The sequence below is a fragment of the Bufo gargarizans genome, chromosome 1 (genome assembly GCF_014858855.1).
Source record: "Bufo gargarizans isolate SCDJY-AF-19 chromosome 1, ASM1485885v1, whole genome shotgun sequence".
Taxonomy (NCBI): Eukaryota; Metazoa; Chordata; class Amphibia; order Anura; family Bufonidae; genus Bufo; species Bufo gargarizans.
The window spans coordinates 745,307,347-745,320,124 of record NC_058080.1 but is presented as its reverse complement, the minus strand read 5'-3'; the positions used below and the strand labels follow the sequence as shown (position 1 = coordinate 745,320,124).

General features: G+C 45.0%; 1 protein-coding gene across 1 annotated transcript; it reads left to right on the top strand.

Moving 5' to 3' along the window:
• The first annotated feature begins 3,700 nt into the window (after positions 1-3,700).
• LOC122930492 (zinc finger protein 501-like) lies at positions 3,701-10,307 on the top strand. The gene is made up of 3 exons (XM_044283941.1): positions 3,701-3,791; positions 4,524-4,580; positions 8,693-10,307. Exons 1-3 carry the CDS (start codon positions 3,701-3,703, stop codon positions 9,892-9,894), a joined length of 1,350 nt encoding a protein of 449 aa, XP_044139876.1. The 3' UTR covers positions 9,895-10,307.
• The last annotated feature ends 2,471 nt before the right edge of the window (positions 10,308-12,778 follow it).

Genomic DNA, 12,778 nt, shown 5'->3' with positions numbered 1-12,778 from the left:
AACTCACCCACAAGATGATGGAGCTGCTGACTGGAGAGGTGACGCTGCTGGGAATGCTGGGAAATTCTCCAGTAACAGCACTGGAGGGGTCTGGGTGATGACGGTGTCATTGTGTTGTCAGGTTCCTATAAGGTGTCAGGATGTCACTGTCTATTTCTCCATGGAGGAGTGGGAGTATATAGAAGGACACAAGGACCTGTACAAGGAGGCCATGATGGAGGAGCACCAGCCTCTTATATCACAGGGTAAGAGCCGTCATGTGCAGTGTGTACACGTGTGTGCAGTGACATGTAATGGAGGAGCACCAGCCTCTTATATCACAAGGTAAGAGCCGTCATGTGCAGTGTATACACGTGTGTGCAGTGACATGTAATGGAGGAGCACCAGCCTCTTATATCACAAGGTAAGAGCCGTCATATGCAGTGTATACACGTGTGTGCAGTGACATGTAATGGAGGACCACCAGCCTCTTATATCACAAGGTAAGAGCCGTCATGTGCAGTGTATACACGTGTGTGCAGTGACATGTAATGGAGGAGCACCAGCCTCTTATATCACAGGGTAAGAGCCGTCATGTGCAGTCTATACACGTGTGTGCAGTGACATGTAATGGAGAAGCACCAGCCTCTTATATCACAGGGTAAGAGCCGTCATGTGCAGTGTATACACGTGTGTGCAGTGACATGTAGTGGAGGAGCACCAGCCTCTTATATCACAAGGTAAGAGCCGTCATGTGCAGTGTATACACGTTTGAGCAGTGACATGTAATGGAGGAGCACCAGCCTCTTATATCACAGGGTAAGAGCCGTCATGTGCAGTGTATACATGTTTGAGCAGTGACATGTAATGGAGGAGCACCAGCCTCTTATATCACAAGGTGAGAGCCTTCATGTGCAGTGTATACACGTGTGTGCAGTGACATGTAATGGAGGAGCACTAGCCTCTTATATCACAAGGTAAGACCCGTCATGTGCAGTGTGTACACGTGTGTGCAGTGACATGTAATGGAGGAGCACTAGCCTCTTATATCACAAGGTAAGACCCGTCATGTGCAGTGTGTACACCACGTGTGTGCAGTGACATGTAATGGAGGAGCACCAGCCTCTTATATCACACGGTGAGAGCCTTCATGTGCAGTGTATACACGTGTGTGCAGTGACATGTAATGGAGGAGCACCAGCCTCTTATATCACAAGGTAAGAGCCGTCATGTGCAGTGTTTACACGTGTGTGCAGTGACATGTAATGGAGGAGCACCAGCCTCTTATATCACACGGTAAGAGCCGTCATGTGCAGTGTATACACGTGTGTGCAGTGACATGTAATGGAGGAGCACCAGCATCTTATATCACAGGGTAAGAGCCGTCATGTGCAGTGTATACACGTGTGTGCAGTGACATGTAATGGAGGAGCACCAGCCTCTTATATTACAAGGTAAGAGCCGTCATGTGCAGTGTATACACGTGTGTGCAGTGACATGTAATGGAGGACACCAGCCTCTTATATCACAAGGTCAGAGCCGTCATGTGCAGTGTATACACGTGTGTGCAGTGACATGTAATGGAGGAGCACCAGCCTCTTATATCACAGGGTAAGAGCCGTCATGTGTAGTGTATACACGTGTGTGCAGTGACATGTAATGGAGGAGCACCAGCCTCTTATATCACAAGGTAAGACCCGTCATGTGCAGTGTGTACACGTGTGTGCAGTGACATGTAATGGAGGAGCACCAGCCTCTTATATCACAAGGTAAGAGCCGTCATGTGCAGTGTGTACACGTGTGTGCAGCGACATGTAATGGAGGAGCACCAGCCTCTTATATCACAAGGTAAGAGCCGTCATGTGCAGTCTATACACGTGTGTGCAGTGACATGTAATGGAGGAGCACCAGCCTCTTATATCACAGGGTAAGACCCGTCATGTGCAGTGTATACACGTGTGTGCAGTGACATGTAGAGACGTGGTGTGAACAAGGCCTTACACTGACGATCTCTGCCCTCCCCCACCCCCACAATAGATGGCTGCTCTATAATACACGGCATCTGCAGTACTTGGAGAAGACAGAGGTGTCAGTGCTACAGTCCTATAGTAACACGTGGTGCACAGAACCCCGGTGCCATGTGTTACTATGGTAACAGCCCCCAGCTATTCAGCAGTGACCTGCAGGGGGCAGTCCAGGGGCTTCTATAAGGAGCGGCCAGGTCCTGTCTACATATGTGTGGAGAAGCTCGGGTTCTGCTCGGTCTCAGATCGTATTATCACTGCGCTGTAACTCCATGCTGGGGTCAGTCCAGTGACCTGGCGCTAAGATCGGAGACCTGGGGGCCATTGTCAGGTGGTGAGATGTCAGGATTCAGCGTCTCCATACTATGGAGCACATTAGCTGAGAGGACGGTTTATGTTTCCTATAGTGACCACAACACAACAGCTCGCAGAACGTCTGAGGAGATCCGACTATTGGTGGCAGTTTATATGATGTTATGTTTATACTCATAGGCCTGGTTATATCTGATCACTGATGAGGGTGATCACCATGTCTCACCTTGATGTCCATGACCACACCATGGACTGTCTCCATACTGGCCAGGAAAGAGGAACCTCCGGGATCTGAATTATGGAGCTGCAAGTCTTCTGTACATTTGAAGGGGTTTTCTGACATTTTTATACTGATGACCTATCCTCACTATAGGTCATCTGTCTGATCAGCGGGGGTCAGACCCCGGGGACCCTCACCGATCAGCTATTTGAGGAGGCAGCGACGCTCCTATCACCACCGCAGCCTCCGCAGAGCTCACCCAGCGCAGCGCTGCACATTGTATAGTGGTTGTGCTTGGTATCACAGCTCAGACTCATTCACTTCAATAGGACGGAGCTCCTAGGCCATGTGACCGATGAACATGACCAGTGGCTTAGGTTACTCTACAAGGGTCCCGGGTGTCAGATCCTCGCTGATCAGATACTGATGACCCATCCAGAAGATACTGCAACATGTCTGAGGTGGTGAGACTTAACTGCAGTTTTGTAACTCTCTTATGGTGCTCCCTCTCCGGCTTGTCTCAGACCTGCAGTCGCTCAGTGGCGCCTCCTGTGTTTCCCCTGCACCAACATCTCTGCGGCCCAAATCATTTAACAGCATGTGCACAGAAAACTGGTGCACGTTAGACCAGAAATCATCTCCAGGTCCTGAGCAGCCCTAGATTCAGCCACAAAGAACTCCTGAAGATGCTCCAGAATCATTACCGCTTCATAATCCGGGTGCATCGTACTCCAGCGGGTTCACTAGTTACACTGGAGTAAGAAACGCCAGACTTAATACATTCCCCCAAATGGTGCGACTCCTTCCCCTGCACAACCGCCATCAGAGCCCCTCACAGTGAAGAGACATTATGGCGAACAGGACATAAAAGGTGTAATAGACAGAACAGAGGTCAATGGGTAAAAGGAATCCCATAGTAACTGCCTCAGATACAAGTCGGTCAGGATGGGAGCTACCGGCATCTTTCCCACTTCAGGGGAGGTAGAATATGGGTCAGGAGGAGGATTCTCACCATGGGAGGGAGTTTAGAGCCATTCTCCTCACGTTCCTTCAGTGACCATAGCCCATGTCTTCAGACAAGGGGAGACCAGTATCTCTAAAGCAAGTCCCATAAGTTGGTCAGTGCATTCTCCATGGATCGGACATTTTTCAGCACATCCCACAGATGACGATCAACTTGAGATCTGGGCATCTGGAGACGGGTCTTCACCTTCATCTCTTTGTGATGTTCCTCAGTCCTGGACAGTTTTTGCAGTGTATCCTGACATTATCCTGCTGAAAGAGGGCAACGCTATTAGGGGGCACTTCTACCATGAAGGGTGGTACTTGTCACATCCACATGATGCCAGGAGACAAGGTATTTTAGAAGAACATTGCCCAGAGCATCGTACTGCCCTCACCAGCTTGTCTTCTTCCCATAGTGCTATCTGTCCCCCAGGTACGTGGCTCGCACATGCACTTCGCCATCCACATGATGTAATGTGATTCTTCAGATCATGTTTATTCTACCATTGCTCCTTTTCAGATGCTCAGGGGCCCATTGTGGGCATCTCAGCACAGGTGGTGAGGAGCAGAATATTGTGATTTTTCCCTAATAACTAAACCTAGAAGTGAAGGAGCTGAGAGAAGAGTCTGATCTATAGACAGATCTACAGGAGGCCATGTATTCAGTCACTGTGTGCTTGTGTCTCCACAGATGGATCCAGGAGGAGAAATCCACCAGAGAGATGTCCCCGTCCTCTGTATTCCCAGGACTGTCCAGAGGAGAAGGTCCCAGAGAACCCTCAGGTAGATGGAGCTGAGCCCTGTACACATCTATATAGGGGGGTCCTGCAGTCATAGAGGGGTCATAGATTGTGGGGGTCTCTTCTGTGGATCTGTTACATTTCCCACCTGTCTGCTGTATTGTACTGAATTGTTACAGGTGACAAATCAGGGGGAAGATCTGACTGTTATTAAAGTGGAGGATGAAGAAGAGAGGATGATGGGCGACCCCCCGTGTAAGAGTGAGGTGGAGGAGGACATTCCAGGAGATGTCACCACAGGTATGGAATCATGAATGGGGAAAGTGATTCTGATAAAGTCTTCCCCTTATCCAGCTGACATCTGCCGACCATGTGACTTCCCCTCTGTGTTGCCCCGCCCCCTTAGACAGAATGTGACACTTATTTCTTTAAACACGCCAAAGAAAACAGCAAAAAAAAGAAACAAAATGAGACAATTGCAGGGATTTTTATGTTGTTATAAAAAATAAAACAAAACCCAAAACAATAAATTACAAGTAAATGGTTCCATTGAAATGTACAACTCATGTCACAAAACACAAGTCCTCGTACGGCCACAGACACAAATATAAAAGTTTGATGTCTTGGAATATAACAATGAGAATTCAAAAAAAGGTAATTTAATGACAACCAGCCTAGTCATTAAGTGGTTAAAGCTGTTTGGTTGTTGTGTTTGTTCCTTCCTTCCGGTGCACTCCTGTCCTCAGCTCCATGATTATCAGGAAGCTCCGATGTCACATGTGATTATTGTACAGACACAGACGTCTCAGTGATGGTCACCTGCACTCACAGGACACGTCATTAGCTCCACCGTCTTAATTCTTGATAGGACCCTCGTTCCCCTTAGAACATCCTGAATTCTTAGTGTAATGGACCCAACAAGGTGCTGGAGACCTTTATTACAGGTTCTGATTGATGACCTCACTCTGTCTATTCCACTGCATCCTGAAGATGTCTATAAACCTGAGATCTGGGGACTGTGCGGCCATTAGGCTATACAGACCACATTGTCATGTCCATACACTTAGGCCCCTTTCACACGGGCGAGTATTCCGCCCGGATGCGATACGTGAGGTGAACGCATTGCACCCGCACTGAATCCCGACCCATTCATTTCTTTGGGGCTGTGCACATCACTTGTGCGTTGCGTGAAAATTGCAGCAAGCTCTATTTTGTGCGTTTTTCACGTAACGCAGGCCCCATAGAAATGAATGGGGTTGCGTGAAAATCGCAAGCATCCGCAAGCAAGTGCGGATGCGGTGCGATTTTCACGCACGGTTGCTAGGTTATAAGGGAAAACATGGTTATAAGGGAAAATAATAGCATTCTGAATACAGAATGCTTAGTACAATAGCGCTGGAGGGGTTACATTTAAAAAAAAAAAATTAAACTCACCTTAGTCCACTTGATCGCGCAGCCCGGCTTCTCTTGTGTCTCCGTCTTTGCTGATTGTAGTAACAGGACCTGCGGTGATGTCACTCCGGTCATCACATGGTCCGTCACATGATATTTTACCATGGTGATGGATCGTGTGATGGACCATGTGATGACCGGAGTGACGTCACCACAGGTCCTGTTCAGCAAAGGAGACAGAAGACATGCCGGCTGCACGATCAAGAGTAGACTAAGGTGAGTTTAATAATATTTTGTTTAACCCCTCCAGCGCTATTGTACTATGTATTCTGTATTCAGAATGCTATTATTTTCCCTTATAACCATGTTATAAGAGAAAATAATACAATCTACAGAACATCAATCCCAAGCCTGAACTTCTGTGAAGAAGTTCGGGTTCGGGTACCAAACATGCATGATTTTTCTCACGCGCGTGCAAAACGCATTACAGTCTTAACCCTTTGAGGTCATAGCGATTTCCCATTTTCGTTTCTCACTCTGTGCCTTCCCAGCGTCCATCTGTTCCTTATAGGGGTTGTCTTACTTCAGCAAATAGCCTTTACTATGTAGAGGAAGTTAATACAAACCACTTACTAATGTATTGTAATTATTCATATTGCTTCCTTTGCTGGCTGGATTCATTTTTCCATCACATTATGCACTGCTCGTTTCCATGGTTACAACCACCCTGCAATTCATCAGGGGCGGTCATGCTTGCACACTATAGGAAAAAGCGCCGGCCTCTCTGGTGGTTGGGACCGTGATAGTCCTTTTCCCTATAGTTTGCATGCACGACCACCGATGCTGGATTAGAGGGTGGTCATAACCATGGAAACAAGCAGTGAAACAAGCAGTGTATAATGAAAGGAAGCAATATGGACAATCAGAATACATTAGTAAGTGGCTTTTATTAACTTCCTCTACATAATAAATGCTATTTGCTGAAGTGAGACACCCCCTATAAGTGACGTGCTCCTCTCAGTGTACCTCCGCCCCCGCTGTCTCACACAAGCTTAGTCCAGGCTGCAGTAAAATAACAGGAGCTGTAATTACACACTGAACCTGCTGCTGGAGGAAGGAGGATCTCACTGCAGGACCTGGGAGACTGCATCTACTGAGCAGCTAATGATGCTGACTTTATCATTATCCAAGTCACGCCTCAAGACCTGTTTAAAAGGTCGGACCCTGACTTATAGGATAGCTACCTGACATCTGGTGGCATTAGAGGCAGAGCTGGTTTATACCATGTACAGTCAGGTCCATAAATATTGGGACATCGACACAATTCAATTTTTTTTGGCTCTATACACCACCACAATGGATGTGAAATGAAACGAACAAGATAGGCTTTACCTGCAGACTGTCAGCTGTAATCTGAGGTATTTACATCCAAATCAGGTGAACGGTGCAGGAATTACAGCAGTTTGCATCTGTGCCTCCCACTTGTTAAGGGACCAAAAGTAATGGGACAGAATAATAATCATAAATCAAACTTTCACTTTTTAATACTTGGTTGCAAATCCTTTGCAGTCAATTACAGCCTGAAGTCTGGAACGCATAGACATCACCAGACGCTGGTCTCATCCCTGGTGATGCTCTGCCAGGCCTCTACTGCAACTGTCCTCAGTTCCTGCTTGTTCTTGGGGCATTTTCCGTTCAGTTTTGTCTTCAGCAAGTGAAATGCTCAATCGGATTCAGGTCCGGTGATTGACTCGGCCATTGCAGAACATTCCACTTCTTCCCCTTATAAAACTCTTTGGTTGCTTTTGCAGTATGCTTTGGGTCATTGTCCATCTGTACTGTGAAGCACCGTCCAATGAGTTCTGAAGTATTGGCTGAATATGAGCAGATAATATTGCCCGAAACACTTCAGAATTCATCCTGCTGATTTTGTCAGCAGTCACATCATCAATAAATACAAGAGAACCAGTTCCATTGGCAGCCATACATGCCCACACCATGAAACTACCACCACCATACTTCACTGATGAGGTGGTATGCTTAGGATCATGAGCAGTTCCTTTCCTTCTCCATACTCTTCTCTTCCCATCACTCTGGTACAAGTTGATCTTGGTCTCATCTGTCCATAGGATGTTGTTCCAGAACTGTGAAGGCTTTTTTAGATGTTGTTTGGCAAACTCTAATCTGGCCTTCCTGTTTTTGAGGTTCACCAATGGTTTACATCTTGTGGTGAACCCTCTGTATTCACTCTGGTGAAGTCTTCTCTTGATTGTTGACTTTGACACACATACACCTACCTCCTGGAGAGTGTTCTTGATCCTGCCAACTGTTGTGAAGGGTCTTTTCTTCACCAGGGAAAGAATTCTTTGGTTATTCAGCACAGTTATTTTCCGTGGTTTTCCGGGTCTTTTGGTGTTGCTGAGCTCACCGATGCGTTCCTTCTTTTTAAGAATGTTCCAAACAGTTGTTTTGGCCACGCCTAATACTTTTGCTATCTCTCTGATGGGTTTGTTTTTGTTTTTTCAGCCTAATGATGGCTAGCTTCACTGATGGTGACAGCTCTTTGGCTCTCATCTTGAGAGTTGACAGCACCAGATTCCAAATGCAAATAGCACACTTGAAATGAACTCTGGACCTTGTATCTGCTCATTGTAAGTGGGATAATGAGGGAATAACACACACCTGGCCATGGAACAGCTGAGAAGCCAATTGTCCCATTACTTTTGGTCCCTTAACAAGTGGGAGGCACAGATGCAAACTGTTGTAATTCCTACACCTTTCACCTGATTTGGATGTAAATACCCTCAAATTAAAGCTGACAGTCTGCAGGTAAAGCACATTTTGTCTGTTTCATTTCAAATCCATTGTGTTGGTGCATAGAGCCAAAAATGTTAGAATTGTGTCAATGTCCCTATATGTATGGACCTGACTGTATCTAATTACAGCCTAATAGGGATGTTATAGGTTTGTCCACTCTGTGGTTTGAAAAATAATTGCAAATTCCACTTTTTGTTTTACAGAGAATTCCAGTAAAATTATTAAGGGCAAAGCTATATTATCACTAAATTACAAAGAAGAAGATGAATATGTCCTGCAGCGCTCTTCAGGAGAAAACCTCATTACCCTTAATGTACACCCAGGACTTCACAGTACAGATCTATTATATAATCCCCCTCATCATGAGGAACCTTCCCCTGACCAATTACAGATTGTTACCAAAAATACAGGTCAGAAAGGGGATAAAAGGTTTCAGGGTAGTAAAGAGTTTACAGAACAATCAAGAGTTTCTACACACAGAAAAATTCACACAACACAGCAGGATAATGGGAAATGCATTGCAAGTAAATCAGATTGTGTTAAACATGAGCTAATTCACACAGGAGAGAGTCCATATTCATGTTCAGAATGTGGAAAATGTTTTACCAAAAAATCATATCTTGTTAAACATAAGAGAATTCACACAGGAGTAAAGCCATATTCATGTTCAGAATGTGGGAAATGTTTTACAGATAAATCAAGTCTTGTTATACATTGGAGAATTCACACAGGAGAGAAGCCATATTCGTGTTCAGAATGTGGAAAATGTTTTAGAGTTAAACCCCATCTTATTAGACATGAGAAAAGTCACACTGGAGAGAAACCATATTCATGTTCAGAATGTGGGAACTGTTTTACTCATAAATCAACACTTGTTATACATATGAGAATTCACACAGGAGAGAAGCCATATTCATGTTCAGATTGTGGAAAATGTTTCACAGATAAATCAAGTCTTGTTATACATGGGAGAATTCACACAGGAGAGAAGCCATATTCATGTTCAGAATGTGGAAAATGTTTTAGAGTTAAACCCTATCTTATTAGACATGAGAAAAGTCACACAGGAGAGAAAACATATTCATGTTCAGAATGTGGGAAATGTTTTACACAAAAATCATATCTTGTGAAACATGAAATAATTCACGCAGAAGAGAAACCATATTCATGTTCAGAATGTACGAAATGTTATAGAAGGAAAGCAGATCTTGTTATACATGAAAGAAGTCACACGGGTGCAAAGCCATATTCATGTTCAGAATGTGAGAAATGTTTCACAGATCAATCCAGTCTTGCTAAACATAGGAGAACTCACACAAGAGAGAAGCAGGATCCATGTTTAGAATTTAAGAAATGTTTTACTACTAAAACAAGACTTAATATTCATCAGAGAAGTCACACATGAGATAAGCCATTTTGATGTTTTATATGTTGAAAACGCTTTGTAAGAAGGAACTAAAATTCAACAGATCAGGAAAAACTACCGTATTTTTCGCCCCATAAGACGCACAAAAGTGGGGGGGGGGAAATGGCAGTGTGTCTTATGGGGCGAATGCTGCCATTTGCAGGCAGGCTGGCCAGTTACTCACTTCCTCGCGGCACATGCTCCGCCCACTTTATTAATGAAGCAGGCGGAGCCTGCGCCGTCAGGAAGTGTGTGACCGCAAGCCTGCCTGCACGTACGGGCGTTCAATAGTGAGTACTAAGGTACGCGGATTACGCTACCTTGTAGTTTAAATATGGATTGCCTACAGTTAACATACAAACCGGATTCCCAAAAAGTTGGGACACTAAACAAATTGTGAATAAAAACTGAATGCAATGATGTGGAGATGGCAAATGTCAATATTTTATTTGTAATAGAACGTAGATGACAGCTCAAACGTTTAATCCGAGTAAATGTATCATTTTAATGGAAAAATACGTTGATTCAAATTTTCACGGTGTCAACAAATCCCCAAAAAGTTGGGACAAGTAGCAATAAGAGGCTGGAAAAAGTAAGTTTGAGCATAACGTAGAGCTGGAAGACCAATTAACACTAATTAGGTTAATTGGCAACATGATTGGGTATAAAAAGAGCTTCTCAGAGTGGCACTGTCTCTCAGAAGCCAAGATAGGTAGAGGATCACCAATTCTCACAATGTTGCGCAGAAAGATAGTGGAGCAATATCAGAAAGGTGTTACCCAGCGAAAAATTGCAAAGACTTTGCATCTATCATCATCAACTGTGCATAACATCATCCGAAGATTCAGAGAATCTGAAACAATCTCGTAAGGGTCAAGGCCGTAAAACCATACTGGATGCCCGTGATCTCCGGGCCCTTAAACGACACTGCACCACAAACAGGAATGCTACTGTAAAGGAAATCACAGAATGGGCTCAGGAATACTTCCAGAAACCATTGTCAGTGAACACAATCCACCGCGCCATCCGCCGTTGCCAGCTGAAACTCTACAGTGCAAAGAAGAAGCCATTTCTAAGCAAGATCCACAAGCTCAGGCGTTTTCACTGGGCCAGGGATCATTTAAAATGGAGTGTGGCAAAATGGAAGACTGTTCTGTGGTCAGAAGAGTCACAATTCAAAGTTCTTTTTGGAAATCTGGGACGCCATGTCATCCAGACCAAAGAGGACAAGGACAACCCAAGTTGTTATCAATGCTCAGTTCAGAAGCCTGCATCTCTGTTGGTATGGGGTTGCATGAGTGCGTGTGGCATGGGCAGCTTGCATGTCTGGAAAGGCACCATCAATGCATAAAAATATATTCAGGTTCTAGAACAACATATGCTCCCATCCAGACGTCATCTCTTTCAGGGAAGACCCTGCATTTTTCAACAAGTTAATGCCAGACCACATTCTGCATCAATCACAACATCATGGCTGCGTAGGAGAAGGATCCGGGTACTGAAATGGCCAGTCTGCAGTCCAGATCTTTCACCTATAGAGAACATTTGGCGCATCATAAAGAGGAAGGTGCAACAAAGAAGGCCCAAGACGATTGAACAGTTAGAGGCCTGTATTAGACAAGAATGGGAGAGCATTCCTATTTCTAAACTTGAGAAACTGGTCTCCTCGGTCCCCAGACGTCTGTTGAGTGTTGTAAGAAGAAGGGGAGATGCCACACCGTGGTGAAAATGGCCTTGTTCCAACTTTTTGGGGATTTGTTGACACCATGAAATTCTGATTCAACATATTTTTCCCTTAAAATGGTACATTTTCTCAGTTTAAACTTTTGTTCCGTGATTTATGTTCTATTCTGAATAAAATATTAGAAGTTGGCACCTCCACATCATTGCATTCAGTTTTTATTCACGATTTGTATAGTGTCCCAACTTTTTTGGAATCCGGTTTGTATCAATTGCCTACAGTTTACATCTGAATACTGGTATGTACGGGACCTGGTGTATTAGAGTACAGTGACTGCAACGAGCCCCGCAGTGATTTTAACACCAGTTGCCGGCCCCCCTTGTTTTAGGGTCACTATTTACTGTACACAGGGACACTGTTATGGGGGATATCTGTGGATGACACATATATAGCATCTTTATGTGTTATCCACAGATGCCCCCATAACAGTGCCATCCACAGATGCCCCCATAACAGTGCCATCCACAGATCCCCCCATAACAGTGCCATCCACAGATCCCCCATAACAGTGCCATCCACAGATCCCCCCATAACAGTGCCATCCACAGATCCCCCCATAACAGTGCCATCCACAGATCCCCCCATAACAGTGCCATCCACAGATCCCCCCATAACAGTGTCATCCACAGATCCCTCCATAACAGTGTCATCCACAGATCCCCCCATAACAGTGCCATCCACAGATCCCCCCATAACAGTGCCATCCACAGATCCCCCCCATAACAGTGCCATCCACAGATCCCCCCCATAACAGTGCCATCCACAGATCCCCCCCATAACAGTGCCATTCACAGATCCCTCCATAACAGTGTCATCCACAGATCCCCCATAACAGTGTCATCCACAGATCCCCCCATAACAGTGCCATCCACAGATCCCCCCATAACAGTGCCATCCACAGATCCCCCCCATAACAGTGCCATTCACAGATCCCTCCATAACAGTGCCATCCACAGACCACCATTAGGTCAAAGTCCACCAAAAGCACACCTTTTAGTTCAAATTTTTTTTTTTCTTATTTTCCTCCTCAAAAACCTTCTTATGGGCCGAAAAATACGCTATATTGTTTTTTAGATATGGGAAATGCGAAAAGAGCAAAAAATTATTTTAAACCCATCTTATTCACAGACATTAAGTTTTGGG